Consider the following 27810-nt stretch of genomic DNA (forward strand, 5'->3'; position numbering starts at 1 on the left):
CCTTTGCATCATTCGTATCAAATGTCACCATGTGCAGGTGGGACCAACACGTTTATTAATAAATGTCTGCCTTTCTTTTTTTTTTTAATTATCCACAGTAGCAGTGATGTCTCTGCCTGGATTAATCAGGAGTAGAAGTCCCCATGGACAACTGGGTGGGGTCCTTTGGAGCCTGGCCATCAGCTGTTGGCTGCGAGCCCAGCGGGGGCCCCAGAGGGGTGCTGAGTCATGAGGAGCCACATGGCCTGGCCCCGACACTGGCTGGCGGCCTTCTTTGCCCTTTGCTGTGGCGCCTCCTTCTAGCCCTCAGGGGCCGGATCACCGTGGGAGAGTAAGAAGTACAGGAGGGCCCCCGCGGCCCCAGGGCACAAGAGAGCATCTCTCCCAAGACCCAAAGTGGCCAACCGGAGAGTTCTCTGATCTGGACTCTGCCCTCGACTTCCTGTGGGAGGCCTGGAGGCCCAGGGCCGTTCTTACAGGGAAGACGGAAGGCCACAGAAGGGGATTCAGGAAGACATGGGATCCTGTGGGAGCAGGCCAAGGGGACTTGGTAGCTTTTGGTCCTCCTTTCCTGGCCCAGGAATGGTCTTCTCCTGGAGTCACCATGAGGCATGACAGTCCACCGGGAAGGGGTGAGAGGGTATAGCTCTGCAGTCCGACCTCAGCTTAAATCAGATTCCAGCCCCCTTTTCTTTTGTATTTTTGGTCAAACTAACCATTCCAGCCTCAGTTTTCTTATCCGTAAAGTGGGGACACTAACTCCTACCTCATCAAGGTTTTTGTCCAATTCAAAGAGAAACTGTGTATAGAACTCCTTAGCATGCTCCTGACTCCTAGCGGGGCCCACAGAAGTCCCCCCTCCACTGCCCCTCTATTTGCTTTTATAATAAAACCCGAGGATGCTGGTGGCTGAGGAGGGTTGTGGGCGTGATGGCCCTGCCTCGATAACTTCTTTTGTCTATGAAATATGTATGAAGTATCAATCATTTAGGCTCCTGGGTGGTGCAAACAGTTAAGAAAGGTTGGTGGTTTGAACCCATCTACAGGCGCCTCAGAAGAAGGGCCTGTCAATCTACCTGTGGGGTGCAGTTCCACTCTGACACACATGGGGTCTCTGTGAGTTGGAATCGACTCAGTTGCAACTGCTTATTTATCCTTTACGTTTCTTAATTGGTCAGAGGAATACATTTCTAACATCTCCTCCGTAAAGAGATGGATATTCTTTTCTATGTAAGCTTTAGTAGAAGAAAGAATTTTAAATAATAATTGTTCACTTATAAAACAAGCCTTATGTCAACAATAACAACGTAAAAATGTGTGAAATCCAAAAATCATGATATCAAACTGCACTGGGATTTACGGTTGTGAAACAGATCAGAGACTTGTCTTCCCAAGCGTGTTTTCACTTGTGCAGGGCGTTGTGTGTGTGAAGCAAACGCCACCTGTCAGAAGTTAAATTACAAAGTTCCCAGACAGCAGCTGGATTCTTAACTCTCTCAAGATTAATTCCGTAACAGAAGTTCTTTATCAAAAGACACGATAAGCAATCAGGGCCTTACGTTAGTTCTCCTTCTGCAGCAGGTGCCACAGATACACACTTTGTTGTGCTCGAGCCTGACCCTGGCCCTGCGTTCACATCACATGCTACTACAGCTCGCAGCCGCTGACTGACCAGCACAAGCACAGTCTCCTACTCCGCTTTGGTTAACTGACAGCAAACACCTCTTTGGACCCCGAGAGCTCCTCTGTCAGATACAGGACATGGTGGCCTCACTGGGCACAATTTTTAATTGAATGACTCCCACTCCGCAGACCTCTGGGTCCTTCATTAGTCAGTTATGCACCCAATAAAGGCGAGGTTTAATGAGGTGGAGTCAGACACTCTTGCATGGAGCAGCTGAGGTGACTAACTGTGTTGCTCCATATTTTGATATTTTGACACTCAGCGTTTTGCGGTTCACATAATGTCGGAGCCCTGGTAGTACAGTGGTTAAACATTTGGTAGCTAACCAAAAGGTCGGCAGGTCAAGTCCTCCACCTGCTCCTTGGAAACTCTATGGGGCAGTTCTACTCTGTCCAATAGAGTTGCTATGGGTTTGCAGTTTGCAATAATTCTAATAAAAGCAAAGAGATAGCTTATCTGATATCAAGAGAAAACCTCTCAGCAGCAGGAACAAATAACTTCCCAAGATCGAGAACACCGTGATCATGTCATTGGCTCTGTCCTGGGTTCATGCCTGGAGCTCCTGAGCTGTGTGGTGATGGAGAGAAGAGACATTTGATTCATGTCTACTTCAGTTAGCAGCTGTAAAAATGCAATTATTAAACTTGGAGGCACTGAAACCAGACTGTGTGCAGCCATATCCCAACACAGCAGCTCAATAAAATTCATGCCTCAGTTTTCCTACCTGTGAAATGGGGATAATGACAGTACCTACCTCAAAGGGTTTTTTCGAGAAATTAAATGAGTTGATATGATTGGAATGTAGAACAATATCTGGAATATATAGCTGCTTATGAAATGTCTTTTTTTTTTTTTAAGATTTAAGTGCTTCTGTCAGCTACTTGATAATGTCAGAAGTCAACAAAATTTGGTGTTTAGAATGGACAGATTTAGGTCTTCTTTTGGTAAAGAGGATGGGTTTCTTTTACTTTTCCTCTGAAGAACTTAGTGCTTACAGCTTGGTGGCTGTACACAGAGGCTGTAATTCAGGCTTCCTGGCGTCAAAGTCTAGCCTGCCTTCAAGGCCAGTGGAGAGCAACAACTGGAAGATTAGAAGAACCGAGCGGACACCGCAGCTGCTGCCAAGTTAGAGGAGCTCGGTAAATACCTCAGGCTTTCCACTGAAACCCCAAAGTAAAGACCATGTCCCAGGACTAAGAGATTTACTCTGGACTAAGGGCAAAACCAAAACTGACCCACCCTTATAAAACAGAAAACAAAACCTCTGCAAGGTCAAGCGGATCAGTCAGTCATTCAACAGCACGCTTCAAAATCTCTACAATATATCATTCACAATGTCTACTGGGCAATAAAATTATCAATCATATGAAGAAACATAAAAATGTGACACACGATCAAGGGAAGAGCATTTAAGTAGAAACAGACCCCAAGATGAGCCAGTATTGAAATTAGCAGAATAGGTATGTAAGACAGCTTTAAGTTCAAAGAATTAAAGGAAAAGCAGTCATATTGAATGAACAGATTGGGAATCACAACTGAGCAATGGAAACCAGAAGAATCAAATGGAAATTCTAGAACTGAAAAGAAATATATCTGGGGGAAAAAAATCCAGGAGATGGGCTTAATAGCAGATAGAAGATGGTAGAAGAAAGTGTCACTAGGCTTGAAAACAGACTAATAGAAATTATCCAACATGAACACTAGAGAGAAAAATCATAGAAACAATGGACGGAACCTCGGTGACCAGGAGAAGATGAAGTAGTCAAATATATATGTAACTGTAATCTCAGGAAGAGAGAGTGAAGCAGAAAAAAAATTTGAGGAAATAGTGGTCAAAATTTCCCAAATTTAGCTGAAAACATACATTTACAGAATCAATGGGTACAGTGGGTACAAAAACATCAACAAAAACCCACCTAGACACATCATAGTCCAACTGATGAAAAATAAAGATAAGAAGAAAATCTTACAAGCATCTGGAGAATAATGACACATTACTTAGAGGGATCAACAATTTGATTTACTGATAAGTGGTTAAAAGCTACGGCTGCTAACCAAAAGTTAAGCAGTTCAAATCCACCAGTCGCTCCTTGGAAACCCTATGGGGCAGTTCTACTCTGTCCGTTGGGCTCGCTACGATTTGGAATCCATTTGACAGCAATGGATTCTGTTTTTGATTTTTTTTTAATCAAAAACAATGACCCTCTCCTTTACCAAGCATGATGTCTTTCTTCAAGGACTTGTCCCTCCTGATAACACGTCCAAAGTACACAAGACAAAGTCTCCCCGTCCTCGGTTTCAAGGAGCACTTTGGCTATATTTCTTCCAAGACAGATTTGTTCCTTCTTCTTGCAGTCCATGGTATATTTGATATTCTTCACCAGCATCTTAATTCTTCTTTGTTTAGCTTTTGCATGCATATCAAGTGATGAGAATATCATGGCTTGGGTCAGGCATACCTTAGTCCTCAAAGTGACATCTTTGCTTTTCAACACTTTAAGGAGGTCTTTTGCAGCAGATCTGCCCAATGCAATAAGTCATTTAATTTCTTAACTGCTGCAAGAGGTCATTAAAAAGACAGGAAAGAAAGAAAAGACCAAAATGGATGCCTGAAGAGGCTCTGAAACTTGCTCTTGAACATAGCGCAGCTAAAGCAAATGGAAGAAATGATGAAGTAAAGGGGCTGAACAGGAGATTTCAAAAAGCAGCTCAAGAAGACAAAGGAAGGTATTATAATGGCATGTGCAAACACCTGGAATTAGAAAACACAAAGGGAAGAACACACTCAGCATTCTCAAGCTGAAAGAACTGAAGAAAAAATTCCAACCTTCAGTTGCAATTTTGAAGGATTCTGTGGGCAAAATATTGAATGATGCAGGAAGCTCCAAAAGAAGATGCAAGGAATACACAGAGTCACTGTACCAAAAAGAATTAGTAGATATTTCAGGAGGTGGCATATGATCAAGAACTAATAGCGTTGAAGGAAGAAGTCCAAGCTGCACTAAAGGTACTGCCGAAAAACAAGGCTCCGGGAATCGATGGAATATCAACTGAGACGTTTCAACAAATGGATGCACTGCTGGAGGGTCTGTCTATGCCAAGAAGTTTGGAAGACAGCCACCTGGCTGACTGATCGGAAGAGATCCATATCTGTGCCCATTCCAAAGAAAGGTGATCCAACAGAACGTGAAAATTATCGAACAATATCACTAATATTACACGCAAATAAAATTTTGCTGACGATAAGTCAAAAATTGTTGCAGGAGTACACGGACGGAAATTCAAGCTGGATTCAGAAGAGAATGTGGAACCAAGAATATCATTCAGAAAAGGATGTCAGATGGATCTTGGCTATATTTTCTTGACTATGCAAAGGCATTTGACTGTGTGGATCATAATAAATTATGGATAACATTGCAAAGAATGGGAATTCCAGAACGCTTAATTGTGATCATGAAGAACCTGTACATAGACCAAGAGGCAGTTGTTCAGATAGAACAAGGGGATACTGATTGGTTTAAAGTCAGGAAAGGTGTGCGTCAGGGTTGTATCCTTTCATCATGCCTGTTCAATCTGTATGCTGAGTAAATAATCCAAGAAGCTGGACCGTATGAAGAAGAACACGGCATCACATTTGGAGGAAGACTCATTAACAATCTGCGTTATGCAAATGACACAACTTTCCTAGCTGAAAGTGAAAAGTACTTGAAGCACTTACTGATGGAGATCAAAGACTACAGCCTTCAGTATGGATTACACCTCAACATAAAGAAAACAAAAATCCTAACAACTGTATCAATAAGCAACATGATGATAGAGAAAATATTTTAAGTTATCAAGCATTTCGTTTTACTGGGATCCAACCTCAACGCCCAGGGAAACAGCAGTTAAGAAATTAAATGACTTATTGCACTGGGCAAATCTGTTGCAAAAGACTTCTTTAAAGGGTTGAAAAGCAAAGATGTCGCTTTGAGCACTAAGGTGTGCCTGACCCAAGCCATGATATTCTCATCACTTGATATGCATGCAAAAGCTGAACAAAGAAGAATTGATGCCTTTGAATTAAGATGCTGGTGAAGAATATCAAATATACCACGGACTGCAAGAAGAAGGAACAGATCTGTCTTGGAAGAAGTAGAGCCAAAGTGCTTCTTGAAACCGAGGATGGGGAGACTTTGTCTCATGTACTTCGGACGTGTTATCAGGAGGGACAAGTCCCTGGAGAAAGACATCATGCTTGGTAAAGGAGAGGGTCAGCAAAAAAGAAGGCCCTCACCAAGACGGATCGACACAGTGGCTGCAACAATGGGCTCAGACATAACAGCAATTGTGAGGCTGGCACAGGACGGGCAGTGTGTTTCGTTCTGTTGTGCACAGGGTCGCCGTGAGCTGGAACCAATGCGATGGCACCTAACAACAACAACATTGCAATTTGTAGAGAAAACACTAAAAGAAAAAAAAAGAGGTATTTCTAAAATAATAGAAAAATTTAAATGGAATACTAAAAAGTACTGAGTTAAGCCAAAAAAAGGCAGGAAGAAGAAACAGAAGAACAAAAAAGAAATAGGACAATGGGGAACACAGCAAATTTGTTAAATTAAATGCTTACATTTAGTGGAAATGCAGCCAACACTCTAACTAAACCATAGATATTATCAGATTCACACCATCAGGAAGAACAATCGCTAGAATAGGACACTGTGTTTGGTAAAGAAAAGATCAATGAAAACGAGGGAACCCTCCACGAGATGGATGGACAGGGTAGCTGCAACAATGGGCTCAAACATACCAAGGATTGTGAGGATGGTGCAGGACTCGGCAATGTTTTGTTCTGTTGTACACAGGGTCGCCATGAGCTGACCCGAAGACAACTAACAACAACATTATCAGACTGAATAAGAAAGCAAGACCCAATTGTGTGCTGTCCACAAGAAATGGACCTTAACAATAAAGACACAGATACATTTAAAATAAAAGGGTAGAAAAACATACCATATAGTGTATGCATGAGAAAGGTGGTATGGCTATCTTCATATCAAACGGAGTAGTCTTTAAAACAAGGGCTGTTACCCGAGACAAAAAGGGACATTTCATAATGAAAACCTAATCGGGAAGACATGAAAATCCTAACTGTGGGTGGACCTCATGACAGTGCTTCACTGAATCCCAGTGGCTCAGCTGGCATTCAAACCCAGGTCCTTCTGAGGCCCGAAGTGACAGAAATAAAGAGAGAAATACAGAAACCCACAGTCGTAACTGGAGGTGTTAACACCTTCTTTCCGTCAGTGACAGAATACGTAAATTAAAAAATCAGGAAGTTAATGAAAAGGCACGCTACACGTTGCGAGAAAACATTTGCTGTACATGTGCCTGGCAGAGAACTTGTCTTCTGAACATATAAAAAATGCTGACAAATCACAGGACCAACAATCCAATGAAAAGCAGGTGAAGGTCCCCAACAGTCATCTCATAAAAGAAGTTGTGCAGTGGCCAGAAATCACCCTCAAATTGACATGGTGGTTATGCAACTGTACGAATTTTTCAAAACTTCTGAAAATGTGCGCTTGGGATCTATGCATTTCACTGTATATAAATTTTACTTTAATAAAAATGTTGCAGGAAGAAAAAGAAGAGAAGGACCTTGGTGTGAATCCCAGCTTGGCCACTCAATCTCAGCGGCCTCGGACAAGTTGACTGGACAACCTTTCAGAGCCCCGGTTTCCCTATCTGTGAAGTGAGAATAATGACAAACACTTCACGGGGCTGTGGTGGAGACCGAACAGACCACACAAATCATGGGAGGCACTCTGTGAGGCTTCCTGACCCTCTTTTGTTTCCCAGTTACCTTCCTTCTATCCCACATCCCAGTAATTAAAAGTCCTCTCTCCATGGATTCCTTCCTTCCAGACAAGCAAGGGAGAACAGGAGAGGTGGGGAAAGACATCCCACCGTTTTCACTTCCTCAGCTTTGACCATCAGGATGGTACCAAAAAGGACTGACCATTCCTATGGGCAACTGTTTAGTTTGTAGCCATCTCCTAGAAAGCACATGGGGTTGCTGTGAGTTGGAATCAACTTGATGGCATCCAACAACCCAGGAGGCAGATGCAGAGCCAACTTCCAGCCTGAAGAGTGGGTAGCCCTGGCCCCCACGTAAGTTTTGATATAGTGGAAGCTGGCTTATCCGGCATTCTAGTAACTAAAAGTGAATTAAACACCACTTCGACAATTACCTATAAAATAATAGTTAATATTCACAATGAGGGCAGTGGTGATTCAATGGTAGAATCCTCACCTTCCATGTGGGAGACCCGGGTTCAATTCCCGGCCAGTGCACCTCATGAGTAGCCACCACCATCCATCAGAGGAGGCTTTCATGCTGCTTTGATGCTGAACAGGTTTCAGTGGAGCTTCCAGACTAAGACAGACTAGGAAGAAGGGCCTGGAGGTCTACCCCTGAAAATCGGCCAGTGAAAACCACAAGTCTCATTCGCAACCGATCATGGGGATGGCACGCAGCACTGGGTAGCGCTTTGTTCCATTGTGCGTGAGGTCACCATGATTCAGAAACTGTCTTGACAGCCACTAACACCGACAACATCCACAATTATAACCCTGAGCAACTCCACCAAATAAAAACTAAATCCCGTAAAGTTTTAATATTAAATATAAATATTCTGTATCAAAATTATTTACAACTTGCTAATCTTTGTGTTTATCTGTGTGTACACGTGTTGTGTGTCTCTCTTTATGTCTATCTATCTATCTATGCATCCATCCACCCATCCATCTGCCCACCCAACCACCCACCCACCCATCCATCCATCCGTCGTCCATCATCTACCATCTATCTGCGTATCTATCTTCATTATCTATCAACTATCATCCATCATCCATCCATCCATCATCCATCCATCCACCCACCCATCCACCCAACCATCTTCATTATCATCCGTCCGTCCGTCCATCCATCTACCCATCATCCATCCACCCACCCATCCACCCATCCACCCATCCATCTTCATTATCATCCATCCATCTGTCCGTCCGTCCATCCATCCATCATCGGTCCGTCCGTCCATCCATCCACCCATCCATCCATCTTCATTATCATCCGTCTGTCCATCCATCCATCCATCATCCATCCGTCCGTCTGTCTGTCCGTCCATCCATCCACCCATCATCTATCTCTCTAGCTATGTGAACTGCATCAGAGAATCATTGCTTTTTGAGCTGATGGAGCACCTCAGCATCATTTGTTTCAACACTTTCATTTTGGTAATGAGAAAATGGAGACCCAGGGAGGCTAAGGGTTTGTCCAAGCTCACACAACTGGTAAGTGTGTCTGATCTTCCGGGGTGCCCTCCCCTCTGTGGTTAGCGCAGCTCCCCGCCACCTCCTTCGCAGTACCTGGATGAGGAGCTGCTGTAGGGAAGGTACCACTGCCCAGTAATCACGGCATGAGAGAGTGAGCACCCAGAGATGCCGATGTCAGACAAAGTGAGTGGGCTGGCATAAAAAATCCTGGCTTTAATTTTCGATGAGATGAACGAGCATTTCAGGAAGGATTCCTCTGGCAGAAGGAGGCTGCTCTGGGTCGTATGGGAGGGTTTTTATGCAAAGAAAGAAGCTCAGCCAGACGCAATAATTATGTAATTTATAGGACGATGTGACGGCGAAGTTTAAGGGAGACACGCTTGTTGGCCTAAGGAGACCGTCTACGAGACACTGCAAACGCAGGACCTGAGCACGTGGTTTGCGGGAGGAGAGTGGTAAGGAGACTGTCTGCGAGACACAGCAAACGCGGGGCCTGAGCATGTGGTTTGGGGGAGGAGGAGAGCGGACAGCGAGGAGGCGTGGGTACCTTGAAGACAACGTGCAGCATCATCTGGAGGCCGCTCCGGCCGGGGTACTTCCCAGCGATGTTGGATGCAGACAGGTTGAAGAGGTTGGCTCCCGTCTCGGTGCAGATGGCGTGGACCAGCATTTTCTTCCCAACCCCAGAGGGGCCGGCCAGCAGCAGGGACTTCACCAAAGGAGCCTTCTCATGCACTGTCGGGGAACCTGAAAGGCCAGGGGAAAGGGTTCTAAATCCTGCCAAGAAATACGAGTCCTTCTGAGAGGAGGCTTCCTTGAGGCCATCACCCCACGGTGAGGTCCCCACGTCTGCAACCATAGTACATGTGTCAGAAGCATTCCAACCAGAGGCCGGCCTTCAGCTCAGCCAGCTCCATGACACCTTTAATCGGAGCTGGGAGGCTAAATGCCAGGTCTAGTTCCCTGGCCAGGCCCTCTCCAACGATCCAGGGGAGAGGGGAGAGAGCAGAAGGTGCGGTACCGGTTGGATCCCGCATTGGCTGCAGTACCCTTTGGATGACAACGAGGGCTACCTGTCAAAGGCAGGCACAGCAGGACACGGTTACCTAATGGCAAGACTCCATACAGCGTGATGAGCTGCCTGACGTCCAGGAGGGAAGGCATGGGTTCTATGGACACCTGGCGAAGAGTGGTCCCCAGGTAGCTGTACTCACCTGGGGAGGAAAGAAACACAGCCCAAATGAATGAATGGGCACCCGTGTAGTTCTCAGCTGCACACTTTTGGCACCCGGTGAATTAACGCGGAACACAGACTTAACGTTTCTGAGCAAATATAATTGTGTTCTTGGGGAGCTGGAGTCCGGGAGTGGTGCAGTTAATGGGCTCAGCTGCTAACTGGAGGTTGGAGTCCACATGGAGGGACCTTGGAAGAAGGGCCTAGCGATCTACTTCTTAAAAATCAACTACTGAAACCCTATGGAGCACAGTTCTACTCTGACACACACGGGGTTGCCATGAGTCTGAATCAACTTGATGGCAGCTGGTTTAAGTGGTTTATAGGGAGTTGTTGGGAGGAACACATCCTTTCTCAGATAAAGGCTTGAAGAAGAAAAACTATCCCTCTGAGAAAGCTGGCTGCAGTAAACTAGGCATTATGTTGGCTATTACAGTGACCTCCAACTGTTTTTCAAAATAATCTTTGAAAACTGGGTTATAGGGAATGGGGCAATGAGGAACATACAAAGAAGAACAACAACAAAAAAAAAAAACAGTGGCGTTTGCCTTATGTACCTCCTAAGAGACTATGTTTAACACTTGCACAAACTTGGAGATTAATTATTTAAGGTTGACTTGAAATTTGCATTGGAGCAGTGTAAATCTGAATCTAAAATGCGGTCATTTGAAAGGAAGGGTATGAGTCCGTTTAGGATAAATAGAAACACCTCCTTTTGAGGGTAATATTCATTTACATTTTTATCATTTTAAAATGATTACCAAAGAGATAATGCAGAAATAAATCTTTACAGGTTTAATTAGAAGGCATCAAAGGGCTTAATTGTAACTAGTCATAAATCTGAACTGTTATTTTCTAACTAATTTAGAGAAGGTCACCAAGAAAATGAGTTTGGCGGTCTCCATTTGTCATGAGGACGGGCGCTGAGAATCTTCACACGCTCACAGGCTTCTCTGGTGATTTATACCTGAACCTGGAGTGAAAATACTCACTGAGTGGCTCACAGTGTCTTAATAATTTTTCTCTGACCCTTACTTCCTACAATAAGTACTAGCCGCCGAGTTTTCATTGTTATATACGTATGACAAATACAATATGCACATTTATGTGTATTTAAGCATATAAATACTGAAGATACCAAAAGCTTTTACCAACGATTGCTGGGCTGTCGTAGAGGGCAGCCTTTCCAAGCCACCACATGAGAGGAAAAAGTCCTTGGCAAGGACAACGGGTACTGGTAGGGAGATGAGCAATAACAAAGCTTCTGTTACAGCTTCAGATACCGGCGCTGTTTAATGAGCAGGTAATAAGTAGAAGAGTGGCTAATTTAGCCTCCACAGGAGCAAAGAGCTCCTGTGATCACTGTTAACCGGGTTTACTGCCAGTAAACATGACGTTAGAGGTGACGTCAAAGGGACCCCAATTTTCCTGCTTAAGTGAATCCATATTCATACCCAGACTCACCATATTTTCTAGAGCCTAACAGATTTTATTTAAACAAATTGTATTGAGATGAATTAGTGGGTGCTGTGCCCAGTTCAGTGAAGGGATGGCCAGCCTGGGCCATCTGCCGAGTCTCGGGAAAACCTGTTACTGCGCCTGGTGATCGTCCCGCGTGGGAGCTGTAAACCCTTCCTGCCCGCTCCTTGTCGTTAGTTGCTGCAGAGCTGCTCCCTAGGGTTTTCCAGGCTGTGACTTTTCAGAAGCAGATTGCCAGGCCTGTCTTCCGAGGCTCCTCTGGGTGGGTTTGAACCGCCAACCTCTCAGCTAGTAGTCGAGCGCTCAACCGTTTGTGCCACCCAGGGACTCCACCCATTCATTTGGAACTTGGGAAGTTCAGGATTCCTGCAGAAACACTGGGTCTTCCACAAGAGAGGGGAGGAGGAAATGGCAGAAGGAAAGGTATTTGAGACAGAGGGCATGAAACAAACAAGGAAACCCGGAACGCTGGAAAGAAGGGAAACAGGGACCTGGCAAGATAATTGAAGAGAACAGAATCACAAAAGCACAGCTGAAAAATAAGGACATGAGAAATAAAGGTGGAACCCACCTGTGATGTATCTATTCCACTCAAATATTAACAAGAGAATGAATATACATGAAAAACTACAAGCTTCTCATATAAGCCTCGCAAAGAACTGGGATGAGGGATCTTAGACCCAACAAGACCTGGGTATCATTTACTGTCCTCCCGCCCTCCCCCTTCCAACTGCAACGACTGTGAGTAGTTGGTGAAATGGTTAACGTGCTCGCCTGCTAACCGAAGGGTTGGTCTTTTGAACCCACTCAGAGGCACCTCAGAAGAGAGGCCTGGTGACCTACTTTCATAAAATCATAGCCATCGAAAACCCTGTGGAGCAGAGTCCTGCACTGACAGTCACGGGGTCGCTGTGAGTGGGAGTCGACTCGGTGGTGACCTGTCACTGGCTTTCTAATAACAAGGACGACGACACAGTGTTAGGGCGTTAAAATTTAGGGGCATTACCGAGAGCATTTCTAAAACTTTCTGGAGATAGTGAAGGATGATATTTAGGTCTAAGGCAGGCTACCCAGCTTCTCAGATGAGGCTAAAATGTTCTTCAACAGAGAGACAACCACAGGTTAACTTTTGGTAGTAACACCTCTGCCAAGATCATGTATGTGTCAGGGTACTCACCTACTCCAAAACTTCAGACGTTTTCCACATGCAGATATGAACACCATATCTTCTAAGGTTATGATGTCTTCCGATCTCTGGGCTATGACCCTGCTGAGTCTTCCCAACTCTAGGCTAAGATCCTGCTGAGTCTTCCCACCTCTAGGCTAAGATCCTGCTGAGTCTTCCCAACTCTAGGCTATGCCCCTGCTGAGTCTTCGCACCTCTAGGCTAAGATCCTGCTGAGTCTTCCCACCTCTAGGCTAAGATCCTGCTGAGTCTTCCCACCTCTAGGCTAAGATCCTACTGAGTCTTCCCGTCTCTAGGCTATGACCCTGCTGAGTCTTCCCACCTCTAGGCTATGATCCTGCTGAGTCTTCCCACCTCTAGGCTATGAGCCTGCTGAGTCGTCCCACCTCTAGGCTATGATCCTGCTGAGTCTTCCCATCTCTAGGCTATGATCCTGCTGAGTCTTCCCACCTCTAGGCTATGACCCTGCTGAGTCTTCCCATCTCTAGGCTAAGATCCTGCTGAGTATTTCACCTCTAGGCTATGATCCTGCTGCATCTTCCCATCTCTAGGCTAAGATCCTGCTGAGTCTTCCCACCTCTAGGCTAAGATCCTACTGACTCTTCCCGTCTCTAGGCTATGACCCTGCTGAGTCTTCCCACCTCTAGGCTATGTCCCTGCTGAGTCTTCCCATCTCTAGGCTATGATCCTGCTGAGTCTTCCCACCTCTAGGCTATGAGCCTGCTGAGTCGTCCCACCTCTAGGCTATGATCCTGCTGAGTCTTCCCATCTCTAGGCTATGATCCTGCTGAGTCTTCCCACCTCTAGGCTATGACCCTGCTGAGTCTTCCCATCTCTAGGCTAAGATCCTGCTGAGTATTTCACCTCTAGGCTATGATCCTGCTGCATCTTCCCATCTCTAGGCTAAGATCCTGCTGAGTCTTCCCACCTCTAGGCTAAGATCCTACTGACTCTTCCCGTCTCTAGGCTATGACCCTGCTGAGTCTTCCCACCTCTAGGCTATGTCCCTGCTGAGTCTTCCCATCTCTGGGCTAAGATCCTGCTGAGTCTTCCCATCTCTAGGCTAAGATCCTGCTGAGTCTTCCGTCTTCCCATCTCTAGTCTATGACCCTGCTGAGTCTTCCCACCTCTAGGCTAAGATCCTGCTGAGTCTTCCCATCTCTAGTCTATGACCCTGCTGAGTCTTCCCACCTCTAGGCTATGATCCTGCTGAGTCTTCAAACTCCAGGCTATGAACCTGCTGAGTCTTCAACCTCTAGGCTATGAACTTACTGAGCCTTCCGTCTCTAGGCTATGAACCTGCTAAGTCTTTGATCTCTAGGGTATGAACTTACTGAACCTTCCGTCTCTGGGCTATGAACACCAAGGAGAATGAGAAGAACACTCCCTGGCCTGGGTTGAGGGCCCCATCAAATGCAGCAGTTACTGGACTCTGGATGTGGCAGAATCATTTAGGGGAATATTAATTCCTGTTGTCCTGTGTTATCCCTTCTAGCAGGTGGCCAGCACTCTCTGGGTTTCATGTTTCTATGGTAGGGACAGTGAGGGAGGTGGGCAGAGGCACCGTGACATCACAGCCCTTCCTTTTATTGGCAAAACTTTGAGCCCACCAATGACTGGATGATAACAGAAATAACAGGGACAATTGCTAACTGCTGTGCGAAGCATAGGGGTTCCTGGATGGTGCAAATGCTTAAGTGCTGGGCTGCCAACCGAAAGGTTGGCTGTTCGAATTCACCCAGAGGCACCTTGGAAGGAAAGCCTGGTGATCTACTTCCGAAAAGTCACCCATTGAAAACCCTGTGGGGCACGGCTCTTCTCTGACATACCTGGGGGTGCTGTCAGTCAGAGTCGACTTGATGGCAGCTGATGCCAAGCTGGCCTGGAGCACACTCCTCTGACTAATTCATCTAATATTCATGGCAATCTAATGAGGTAGTTGCTGTCATTATCCCCATTTTATGATTGAAGAAACTGAGGCAGCTCAGATAAAGGACAGTATCCTGGACACAAAGGCAGCTTTGGAGGGAGAGGGTGCTAATCCTGGACCAGGGAGAGGAGGGTGGCGGTAGGGGGTGGGGAGATAACCCTGGACCAGGGAGAGAAGGGTGGGGATGCAGGGTGGGGAGATAACCCTGGACCAGGGAGAGAAGGGTGGGGATGCAGGGTGGGGAGATAACCCTGGACCAGGGAGAGGAGGGTGGGGGTGCAGGGTGGAGAGATAACCCTGGACCAGTGAGAGAAGGGTGGGGACGCAGGGTGGGGAGATAACCCTGGACCAGGGAGAGGAGGGTGGGGGTGCAGAGTGGAGAGGTAACCCTGGACCAGTGAGAGAAGGGTGGGGATGCAAGGTGGGGAGATAACCCTGGACCAGGGAGAGGAGGATGGGGATGCAGGGTGGGGAAATAACGCTGGACCAGGGAGAGGGGGGTGGGTAGGGCATGGGGAGATAACCCTGGACTAGGGAGAGGAAGGTGGGGTGGGGCATGGGGAGATAACCCTGGACCAGGGAGAGAAGGGTGGGTGGAGGGTGGGGAGATAATCCTGGACCAGAGTAGAACTGCCCCATTGGGTTTTTAAGGCTGTGGCCCGTCTGTGGCCTTTAAAAGCAGATAGCCAGACCTTTCTTCTGAGGCGTCGCTGGGTGTGTCAGAACCACAAACCTCTTGGCTAGTAGCCGAGTGCTTAATTGTTTGTGCCACCAGGGCACAATATCCTAACTCTCCTGACTTGGGGTCTGTGCTGGGGAAGGGCAACTACAGGCTGGGGTGCTCTGTTCCAAAATCAGAAATGGGCTGGGGGGAGCCAGCGATCAATAATTCCGTGATCACCGACATCAAAACTCTCTTCTAGCTTGTGGCCTCCCCAGTGTCAAGTCCAAGTAGGGACAGTGTTCTAGATCAAAGGGGCTGAAGACTATAAAGACAAGACAATCATATATATGATCCTTGCTGGGTTTTGAAAGGAAAAAGACACTTAAAAAGGGCATTATTAGGACTACTGGCGAAATCGAACATTGGCTTCATTTGCTGGGTGCCGTTGAGTTGATTCCGACTCATAGCTACCCTATATGATAGCGTTGAACTGACCCACAGTGTTTGCTAGGCTGCCAAAAGAATGAACAAATCTGTCTGGGAAGAAGTATGGCCAGAACACTCCTTAGAAGCAAGGATTGCGAGATTACGCCTCACATACTTTGAACATATTATCAGGAGGGACCAGTCCCTGAAGAAGGACATCACGCTTGATAAAGCAGAAGGTCAGTGAAAAAGAGGAAGACCCTCAACAAGATGGATTGACACAGTGGCTGCAACGATGGGCTCAAACACAGCAATGGTTGTGAGGATGGCGAAGGACTGGGCAGTGTTTGACTCTGTTATACACAGGGTTGCTGTGAGTCTGAAGCTGCTCGATGGCACCTACCAACAACAACATCTCTAAGGGAGCAGATTGCCAGCTCTTTCTTCCTTGGAGCCCATGGGTGAACTTGAACCAACAACCTTTCAGTTAGCAGGCTAGTGTTTAACCGTTGTGCTTCCAGGGCTCCTGAATATTAGGTAATAATAGCTCATTAATGTTAAATCTCCTGAGTGGAATGACCCCAGCGTGTAGGAGACTGTCCTGGTTCACTGGACCAGTGCAAATCTCTGCATTTAGGGGGAAGGATTACGAGGAATCGTAAAGTTTGGGTGTGTTTTCAGGGCATCGTGACCCGTATTTTTGTTTTGTCTTGTTTTTAGTTAAGGGAAAGATCAGTAGAAGAGCGTGATAGCTAACGTCACCACCTCCTTCCTCCCAGGGACTGCTGTCACGGGCTCTTCTTGTGAAATCCCTCCTGAGTGTTGCAGAAATGGAGTCCCTGGGTGGTGTAAATGGTTAACACACTTAGCTATCAAATAAAAGGTTGGAGGTTCGAGTCCACCTAGAGGGTAACTGGAAGGAAGTCCTGGCGAGCTACGTCCGAAAACACAACCAGTGACCCCCGTGGAGCACAGTCCTCCTCTGACACACGTGGGTCGCCAGGAGTCAGGAACCCCGCAGAGCACAGTCCTCCTCTGACACACGTGGGTCGCCAGGAGTCGGGAACCCCGTGGAGCACAGTCCCCCTCTGACACACGTGGGTAGCCAGGAGTCGGGAACCCCGCGGAGCACAGTTCTCCTCTGACACATGTGGGCCGCCAGGAGTCGGGGTCACCGCCGCAGCAGTTACCGGTTACCGGTTGTGGAACACCAGGTGCTCCCTGCTAGGGGCCGTTAAGTGTGATTAAACACGTAAGCATGAACAAGGCTCTTCCCTTCAAGCTTAGGCCAGAAAGAAAGTCCCAGGGGCTCTTGTTAGCAGGTCCCAAACCCTGCTTCCACCACAGAAGGGGCGAGAGATGGACCCACTTAATCAAGAGAATCTAGTAATTCACAGCCTGCTCTTAAGTTATTCAAATCAATTGAGTCCAACAAACATTTCCTGGAAGTCTCGCTGGGCCAGGTCCTGGTTTGGACAAAACTACTAGTGAAGCGTATTTCCAGCTGTGGGGGCCTGCGACGGCAGGGGTGACAGGCGGCACACAGGCTCTCCTCTGCGTACATTACCGATGTAGTCAGAAAGGTTGACCTTCAGCGCCTGGATCAGCAGCCCCTCCTCCACCAGCTCCTTGTACAGGGACTCGATGCTCCTGGGGGTCAAGCAGATGGGCCTGCCGTGAGCACACGGAGAAGCTGCAGGGTTCCGGGTGATTATCACGTATACACGGAGCACTGAAACCAGCTCCATCTCAAGGTACGTCTGAACAGGTGCACACAGCGATATTTTGAAGTGTTTTTACAATTGGGGTTAAATTAGTTTTTTTTAAAGACAATACGTCGGCTAGTCCATGTGTTTATCTGATGTTTGCCATTAATAAGAACTATATCTTTGGGTGTCTGAGGCCAGCCATAACTCCTATGGTCGGCCCTTTCATCAATCTTCATGATGGCACAGATATGAACTAGAAATTACCCAACGATAGTGACAGAAAAAAACGGACCTGTAATTACATACTCAGTTAGCATATGCAAACAGCAGTAGGTTATTAGTCCTTTATGAAATTTCTGTTTCATTTTAGCCCAAAAGCTTAGTGGTTTAAAAGAAATATCCGTAAAGAACAAAGGTTTACAGTGGAGAAAACTCTCATACAGAAGAAGAAAGTGTGATTATTTTCGGAGGCCGATATACTTTGCCCCAGTTCTGACACATGTCAAAACCACTTCCCCAAAAGAGCCCACTGGTAAGTTTATGCTGACTGAGAAAAATGGACACAGTCTCCCACCTGACCCAATGACATCAACTATGCTTTGGCTTGTAGGGATTCTAATAGGTCGGGCTCAAATATTGCTCGGTATGGGTTTTTGAGATCTTTTGTTTTTTCCTTTTCCATGTCCAGGGGCCTTGTTCTTCTGCCCTACCTTAGTCTTTCTTTAACTTGAGAGTTGTAAGTGTAACTCTATTTAAACAGTTACTCATCTACTCTATGACCCAGCTGAGTACAACTGAAAAAGACCCACGAGGTTTTTTCTCTCTCGGGGATCCATGGAACCGAATTAGGCTCTTGCTGTCCTAACATCACCATGTAAGTTAGACTCCCACCAAACACCACCGGGATGAATGTTAATGCAATGACCCTAGTCCTTGGTCGACTGGAGTGGTGTTCTATCCAATGAATTCAAAACAGTGTGCCCGATGCTGAGAACCAGGAAGTCTGTGGCGTCTTGTGGAAGCTGAGTCCCTCAGTGGTGCAGATGGTCAACCCACTCAGCTGCGAAACAAGAGGTAGGAGGTTCCAATAATGGAATTTGGGATAGCATTTTTTGTTAGGTGCCGTCCAATTGATTTCAACTCATAGTGACCCTGTTGGACGGAGCAGAACTGCCGCATAGGGTTTCCAAGGAGCGCTGGTGGATTTGAACTGCCAACCTTTTGGTTAGCAGCCTGAGCTCTTAACCACTGCACCACCAGGGCTCTAGTCTAGTAACATAGGGTCTTTAAAATTAAAGAGAAAAGTCCTTCAGGAATGAGATGACCAGATATGTCTGTTGTGACTAAAATACTGGCCTTCCGATTTCTTTGGAGAATTGCCTACAGCCCATTTGTAATAGCTCAGCTGTGAAGCGGCATATGCCAAGAACAGATTCGACATCTGTGTCCGCTAGTCACATGTGTGTGGCCCGTGCTGGGAAAGCAGAGCAGCGTTTTATTCAATAAGGCAATACCTCGAACGCAAGGGAACACAAGAGTATAATTTTAACTTAGCAGCAGGGCCATGTTGTTGTTTTTAGTTGCCGTCTAAGTGGATTCTGACTCATGGAGACCTCCATGTGTGCAGAGTAGACTGCTCCATAAGGTTGTCAAGACTGTGACCTCTTGGTCACAGGTTGCCAGGCGTGTTTTCTGAGGTGCCTCTGGGTAGGTTTAAATCACCAACTTTTCAGCTAGTAGTTGAGCACTTAACCATTGGCACAGCCTGGGGTGTCCAGGGCCATGTGTGTGTATATATATATATATGTGTGTGTGTGTGTGTGTATGTATATATTTTTTAAAAACAAACAACCCATTGCCATCGAGTTGATTCTGACTTGTAGCAGCCCTGTAGGACAGAGTAGAACTGCTGCATAGGGCTTCCAGGGAGCAGCTGGTGGATTCGAACCGCCGACCTTTTGGTTAGCAGTTGAGCTCTTAACCACTGTGCCACCAGGGCCGCATTAGATTAGAGCTCAGCTCTGATACGTCCTTGGATCTGGCACCTAACGTGATCTTTACCTGGAAGACTTCCCTATGTTTTGGGACTAATGTAAGAACAAAGGAAAACTTGTCATACCGTGTGTATATGGGATAGAGCCTCTTCAGGAAAGGTGTCAGTGTCTATTCCTTCCAGGAACTGGGGAGCCTTGGTCTCAAATGCTGACCAGACCCCTCTTAGGCAGATCAGCCACAGCTTTCTGGCCTGAACCTCTTGGCAAACAACGGGGCCTCCCGTGGGGGCACTGCAGCCCCCCGTCCAGGGTGGCCTTTTCTGCAGAGCCGAAGCCCACACCCCCGCCGCTGTTAATCTAGGGGCTGTTTTTCCAGAGCTTTGAAGGAGGCCTGGTGGCGTAGCGGTTGAGAGTTCAGCTGCTTATCAAAAGGTCAGCAGTTCGAATCTACCAGGTGCTCCTTGGAAACCCTGGGGAGCAGTTCTATTCTGTCCTATAGGGTTGCTATGAGTTGGAATCAAGTCGACAGCAACGGGTTTGGTTTGGCTTTTTTGGTGGCACAAAAGGTTAAGCACTTGGTTGCTAACTGAAAATCCGATGGTTTGAACTCACCCGGCAGCTCCGAGGAAGAAAAGATCTGGTGATCTGCTCCTGTAAAGACTACAGCCTAGAAAACCCTATAGAGCAGTTCTGCTGTCACACGGGGTCGCTGTGAGTTGGAATCGACACAGTGGCACACACCAACCGCAGCCTGCCAGGGCTCCGTGCACAGGCGCCAGCTGGGGGGCTGACCTCATCCAGGTGTCTGCAGACCTGTGCTGGACTCGCTCTGGTCTCTCGCCTCAGGAGAGTTTTAAGCTAAGCCTGGCCTTCCTCTATCCTGGGCGGTTCTGATTCTCCTGGAATCCAGGTTTCTGGGTCCATGGAGCTGAGGAGACCCATCCAGGCCATCTGCCCTTAGACGTCAGTTTGAACCATCAGTCACTTTCAAGTCACACAACAGCCTAGTAAGCAGTTTAGCCAGCTCATTTTCCTTAGGCCCTGGGCTGAAGGAAATTATGGGGAATTATGATGACCTTCAGGAGGCCACCATGCTGGGCCCTGCCTCTATAATCCGCTTTCACTCTCCCTTCTTCAGACCACCTTTCCGAAAGATGTTGACGCAGCCTGATTCAAATCGTTTATGTACTTGCAATAAGTACTTTCTGTTATACTAACTTTTGGAGTTTCTCTGTGCATTTGGGTTTTTGACACCTGCACCTTCTCTTCAGCAGTCTGGCAAGTATGTAACTGAGAGCCCAAAAGGGGGTGAGGGAGCACCCCAAAACAGGTGAGGGACACATTGCAGTGGCCCAGTAACAAGATCCACTGGGTGAAAGGCATCCCAGTCAAAATGAGCTCTGACATACATTTGGGAGGGATTTTAATGAAATTAAAATTTTAATGAAATATTTGAAAACCTAGGCACTGTTTCTTTTCAATGTTAAAGCAATTATGGGCCATTTCAGCTTAAAAAAAAGACAAGCATCCAAAAGCCTGCACTAGGATTGGAGTCAGGCCAATGAAGCCCCAGGAGATGGAAATCCCCCTTCACAAGACTACACCTCAGCCTCGTGCCTCCTCCATTTAACAAGCGTTTCTTACATGCCTCCGTGGAGTGTGAAGGTAAGCGGGACCTTCTCTGCCCTCAAGGAACTCAGAGTCTGGGTGTTTCCTGAGAAGTTTGATCAGGACCTTACGTCCTAAAATTTTAAGTAACGCTGCAGATTTTAAAACTTAAAAAAAAAAAAAAAGTTACATGAACTCAGAAGCAGGAAGGGGGCCCGAGTTTGGTTCTGGGCTCACCCCCTTGGCATGTATCTTTCTGGTTTCTTATGCCAGCTCCTCTATAGGGTGGTCCATGGAGTCCCTGGGTGGTGTAAACGGTTAACATGCTGAGCTGCTAACCAAAAAGTTGGAAGTTCAAGTCCACCCAGAGGTGCCTTGGAAGAAAGGCCTGGTGATCTATTTCCAAAAAACTAGCCATTGGGAACCTCGTGGAGCACAGTTCTGCTCTGCCGTGATTTGGGGTGGGCCCACAGCAGCTGGCTTTACAGCTGGCCCAAGCACTCCCCCCCCATCTTACACCATGCCCAGGTGTCTCCCTGGAGGACTTCAGTTGCGCCTTGGGGTTTCCTCTGCCCCCTCTCCGTCCTCCCACCCCTGCTCCCTTACCACTCACCTTACAGGAAAACGAGCGCCTCCCTTACCTGTTAGCGGTCAGATCTCGATCCTTCTTCCCCCTTTTCCCTTTTTTGCCTTTCTTCCCTTTCTTTTTCTGAAAGAAAATGGGGATACCCAGCAGTTTAGTAAAAACAAGGAAGCGAATTGGCTGTGTTCTGGGGTGGAGTGCAGGCCGATACAAGGGTGGCCTTGGCACACTGAATGTGGAGGTGCCGTGTGTCCGTGGGCTCAGGGGTTGGCACCAAAGTCCTGGGTGACAATGAGGACATTTCCTGTGTGGACAGAAGGTGAGGTCTCCACTGTGGGGCCTGCATGGGGCTGGATTCCCACCAGGCCCAGCAAGCAGGCTTTCCCTTGGCGCTGGCCCCAGGTGCTGCCAGGGGCGAGGTGCCCTGTGCACACGTAGGGGATCCAGCGCTTGTCTCCGGGCCCAGTCACTGCTCCCTGTTAACCTGCCGCTCCCAAGGGCTCTGGACTCAGACCGTGGCACAGCCTACAGGAAGGTGCTCCCAGTGTGGCCTTTTACAACAGCTCTGATCGCGTCACGGTTCCGCTTGAAATATCCATCAGTATCTGCTTCCAAAAGGTCACAGCCTTGAAAAGCCCATGGAGCGCAGTTCTACTCTGACACGCGGGGTCACCATGAGTCGGAGCCGATTTGATGGCAACTGGTTGGCTGGGTTACCTCCCTGTTGCCCACAGGACTAGGTGACAGTTCCTTAGCCTGGCCCCACCTCCCTTTCTCCCTCATCTTCCAATCACACATCTCATCAAGATAAATTCACAATCCGTTTAAGACGATACCGAGGTCACTTAGATTGGAATTTGGGTGCTCAAAACTCTACACAATGACCCCGAGCTCATGCATTCTGCATTCAACCCATGTGATTCCAAGAGTGACGGTCATGGCAACCCTGCCCTGGGACACAGAGGGTTGACACCAGGCTGAAAGAGAGGAAGGTGAGGAAGTCAAGGCTGATGACTGGTGTGCTGGTGAAAAGGAGAAAGCCGGTCGTCAGGCACTGGAACACAGCCACCGCCTGTCCCCATTTCCCATTTGTCCAGTCGATACCCATGCACTGTCCTCAAAACACCTAGCTCTGCAGATGTGGATACTGAGCTCGGAAGACAATACAGAAGTGAATGGGGGTCCCTGGGTGGTGAAAATGGTTAAGAGCTCAGCCACTAACTGAAAGGTTGGTGGTTCAAACGTACCCAGAGGCACCTCAGAAGTAAGGCCTGGCGATCTGATTCTGAAAGGTCATAGCCTTGAAAACCCTACGGAGCACAGTCCTACTCTGCACATATGGGGTTGGTGTGAGTTGGAATCAAGTCGATGGCAACTAACAACAAGGGAGCGAATGGGTGGCAGCAATAGGTGCCCGCATCAGGGAGAAAGTGACCTTTCGGTGACCTTCAGTAGGGGTATTCTGAGAACAGGGCCAGGAGGGAAATTCGGTCACCTTCAGAGATAGACTGGAGGGTCTGTACAAAATGGATCAACGCAGAGTCATTACAAAGAGACCACAAGGCCCCGGGGCTGGCGAAACTGGACACTGAAGCAGCTGAATGAATGAACGGCGCTAAAGAGAGAATCTGCCAACCACGAGAAGGGCCACCAGCCACGGGGGCTTGAGAACGCTGTCCAAGAGGCAAAGGTTGTCCAGACTCATGTCAGTGCTGCCCAGGGAGAGGACGCCTTGGTCACCGACCTTGAGTATTCTGGTCCCAGTGACAGGGCTGTCTCTGGGATAGAAGTGGAGGCAGGGGCTTTAGTAAATAACACTGGATAGTCTGAGCCAGCTGGCTACTCTGTAACCACTGTGAGCTGCATCTGGTGCCCACTTAAAATTCAATTCACTTAATTCCTTTAGCTCTGATCTGCCCACTTCCAAAGAACATTGTCGTCGGCCTCCCCTCTGGATCTAACTCCACCACCCGTCCGTTATGCTGTGGTGACTTGCTCGTTGTTGTCATGCTCGAAGCTGTGCCACTGATATTTCTATACCAGTAGGGTCATCCGTGGTAGGCAGGCTTCAGCAGAATTTCTAGATGAAGACAGGCTAGGAAGAAAGGCCTGGTGATCTGCTTCCAAAAATCAGCCAATGAGAACCCTACGGATCAGACAAACATTGCCTGGCTCGTTTGCTTTGGGAAAATCACCAGGAAGGACCAAGTGCTGGGGAAGGACATCATGTTTTGGGGAAGCAGAGGGCCAGTGAGGGCAAGAGAGACCCTCCGTGAGATGGGTTGGCACAGCGGCCGCCATGATGGACTCAAACATGCTGATGATTGTGAGGATATTATGAGTAGAATTATGAGAAGGACTGGGCAACGTTTCCTTCTGTCGTACACAGGTCACCATGAGTCGGAGTTGTCTCCACAGCAACTATCTATCCGCCTATTATCAATCGACTGATCCGTTTATCTAACTACAGGGAGCGATGGTCAGGCTTTGCGGAGCGTGCTCTGGCTCCTCTGATTGTTCTCATCCCATCCACGGAGTCTGGGTAACCTGGATCTGCAGCTGAGAGGAGGAGCGTTTCACTACGGTTGTTGAGTTGCTCCACTTTATGAGCCCAGAGCCCTGAGAGCTAAGTGGTGGACCAGTCAACCCGCCAAGGAAGCCACGAGTCCTGTGAGGCATTCTGGGGCAGCCAGCTGGTTTCCCGAGGTGCTGTCTTGGACATCGCCACAGCTGCATGGGCAGGGGCTTCTCGTCACCATTGGTATCTGTCACTTGCCTCATCCCTGTCCCTGCTCATTCATGACTCACCTTTTTACCTCCTCTCTTCTTTCCTGCTTTGACTGGTAATTCCTTTTCTCTGTCCACAGCCAGTTTTAAATTTTTTAGTTCCTGTCTCATCAACTCATCAACCTAGGAGAATACAAAATATGTAGCACTTTTCAGTGACTTTGAATGCCTCGCATTTTCTTTGTGAAGACTAAAAACAGCTTAAATTCTGGGGTAAGGTCAATAGTAGAAAACTGTAAAAAAAAAAAAAAAGCACATCATTGTAGTTATTGACTTGCTATTACTATGATATAAATATAGCGATACCTGCACCCTGATCTCTGACTCTAACTCTTTTCGTTTCTCCTCTTTGATCAATTCTGGATCATAGTCCTGGAGGAAATTCCAAGATTCATCTTTGTTCTTCCAGATATCTGTATTCCAGAAAAATAAAGAAAAAAAAAAAAAGTTCAACATATGGGTTAACAAAAGCAGTTATTGCAATATAAAACACAAATTTAACTTCCTATCCTATTGCATAGAATTCAAGTTAAAGATAAGATAATTTGGAAAGTACAGGAATTATGTCAGTTATTAACATGAGGTCATACTGGGTCCTAATCCAACATGAGTGGTGTTCCATTAAAGCGGAGAGACATAGAGAGACACACAAAGGGACAATGGCCATGTGAAGACAGAACAGGGACTGGGGAGCTGCTGCCATGAGTCAAGGAAGGCCAAGGATTGCCAGAATCACCAGAAGCTATGAGAGTCACAAAGAAGGAGCCTCTTCTAAAGCCTTCAGAGAGAGCAGGACCCAGCCGACACCTTGATTTTGGACTTCCAGCCTCCAGAACGGTGACACAGGAAGTTCCTGGTGCTTTAAGCCACCTAGTTTCTGATACATTGTTTCAGCATTCCTGGGACACTAACAGACCCCTGTCCTACCACTTACCAGGTGTGGACCTTAGCAAGTGATCGAGCCTTTTCAGCCCTAGCTTTTCTTTTCCTAGGAATGAAAATACTACCATCTCACAGTGCAAGTGCCGGGATAAAATATGAAAGCTCTCAGCTCAGGCCCACTAGTTGCCATCATTCCACATTGATCGCCTCTTCCTTCTGAGGAGGAGACCCTGCTGACGAAAACAGTTAATGTGCTTGGCTGCTAATTGAAAGGTTGGAGGTTTGAGTCTACCCAGAGGCACCTTGGAAGAAAGGCCTGGAGATCTACTTTGAAAAAAATCACCCTTTGAAAACCCTATGGAGCACGGTTCTACTCTGACACACATGGGGCCACCCTGAGTCGGGGTCGATTTGACAGCAAGTGGTAACTGGCACCTCCAGAGGGGTGAAGGATCACAGAGGACAGCTGTGACTTGGAAAGCAACAGCACCCAAAGAGCAGGGAGGTGTCAGCAAGGCAGAAGCGGTGGGCCCCTGAGGGCCAGTGAGCGGTCATCTTAGAGATGACCCAAGGAACCTTTGGAGCAGGACAGCTTCAGGAGGACAGGAGGTGGAAATGTAGCTCAGTTGTCCGAAGCGAGTCAGGCCTACGAAGCACAGGGAATCCAGGGAAATCTCTGGAGGCGGAAATGGTTCCTGCAAGGTGCTCCCCGCACACTGGGCAAGCGTACCTGCCTTACTTGGCTGTGGACCATCGGTTCAGGGGGACAATGGGCCTGAGCAGAGCCTGTTAGGATTCCCCCAGGGGTGTGAAGGCCCACCCGACCTCCACCAGCGAGCCAAGGGAGACGTGGGCTGGGCCAGGACTGTTTCAGTCACTGGTGGACAAGGTCTGTGGCAGGCAGGTCTGAAGCGTCAACTATGGGCAACACAAAGCTGTGGGGGCAATTTTTTTAAAACGATGATGCCAGAAGGATCCAAATTCTTCTGGAGAGGCTAACATGGGCCTATAAGAGACAGGCTTAAATTAAGACACTAAGGTGGTACATTTTTCACAGCACTGGTTCACCACATGTCCTTCCCCAGGCAGGACAGCAACGTGAGAATCAGCCCAGCCCCTCGGACACAGCAGACTGGACCAGAAGCTGGGATGGGGGCGGACACAAGGTGGTCACCTGGAAGGGTGCCTGAGGGAGACCTCAGAGGTGAGGCCTGAAGTTCAGGGGTGTCATCCACCCAGGCGGGGCAGGTGACCAGGCTGGAACCGAGGGGTGAATATGAGGAGTGAAGAATTGGAAAAGATCTTCTGGGGGTCCTCTGTGGCCACAGGGGGAGGCTGGAGAGCCTGTGGCTGCACTTTCATTATTTTACATAATCTTTCCTGGTGAGTGGGTGCCAGCCAGAGAGGTCTGTCCTATTTATTAGAGTCAGGGTGTGGCAGACAGGCAGACGGACAGACAGCTGCTGTCAAGGTGACTCCAACTCATGATGATCTTATGTACAACAGAACGGAAAAGACAATGCCATCCTCACAACGACCAGCACGTTCGAGCCCATCCTTGTGGCTATTTCGCCAATCCCTCTCACCGAGGGTCTCCCTCGCCCTCACTGGCGCTCTACCTCACCGGTCATGATGTCCTCCTCCAGGACTGATCCTTCCTGAAGATGTGGCCAAAGCAAGCAAGCTGGACAATGTTCTGTTGTGACTCACACGGTTTTCATTGGCTGATTTTCAGAAGTAGATGCCCGGGGCTTTCTTCCTGGTCTGTGTCAGTCTGAGAGCTCTGCTGAAACCTGTCCACCATGGTGACCCTGCTGGCATTTGAAATGCTGGCGGCAGAGCTTCCAGTATCACAGCCATACACGGGCCCCCACAGCACAACACACTGACGGGGGGCGGTAGATGGGCAACCTGGATTGCATATTGTCTACACCAGCCCACTGATATAAAAATTATGGTAAGTAGCAAATATCCGAAAGGTTATTCTTCTCCCGGCACCCTGAAGGAGGTGGATTTCGTGGTTAGCTTGTTATGTCTGCCAAGGGCCCAGCTAGTTTATGGTTTCCTCATATGAAGGTCATTTCTCTAAGTACATTTTCTGAAAGGTACATCAGCTTAAACTTGGGCAACTATAAAGTTCAGCAATAACATGTGCTTTATTTTATTGGTTTAAAATGATAAGCTTTCCTCCTTGAAAATATTGTTGTTGTGTGCGGTTGAGTCAATTCTGACTCATAGCGACGCTACAGGACAGAACGGAACTGCCTGTAGGGTTTCCTAAGCTGTAATCTCTAAGGCAGCAGATAGCTAGCCAGCTCCTTCTGTCT

General features: G+C 47.6%; 1 protein-coding gene across 4 annotated transcripts in view; it reads right to left on the reverse strand.

Moving 5' to 3' along the window:
- IQCA1 (IQ motif containing with AAA domain 1) overlaps nt 1-27810 on the reverse strand; it is a 167760-nt gene that overhangs the window by 32006 nt on the left and 107944 nt on the right. For all 4 annotated transcript variants that reach the window (XM_049888514.1, XM_049888516.1, XM_049888515.1 and 1 more), the window contains 6 exons: nt 24908-25014; nt 24623-24724; nt 21873-21940; nt 17488-17570; nt 10108-10215; nt 9549-9748 (listed from right to left, as the gene is read on the reverse strand). In XM_049888514.1, the coding sequence (XP_049744471.1) occupies nt 9549-9748; nt 10108-10215; nt 17488-17570; nt 21873-21940; nt 24623-24724; nt 24908-25014 (668 nt within the window). The remainder of the gene's footprint in view (nt 1-9548; nt 9749-10107; nt 10216-17487; nt 17571-21872; nt 21941-24622; nt 24725-24907; nt 25015-27810) is intronic.

This window comes from Elephas maximus, chromosome 6, assembly GCF_024166365.1.
Source record: "Elephas maximus indicus isolate mEleMax1 chromosome 6, mEleMax1 primary haplotype, whole genome shotgun sequence".
NCBI lineage: Eukaryota > Metazoa > Chordata > Mammalia > Proboscidea > Elephantidae > Elephas > Elephas maximus.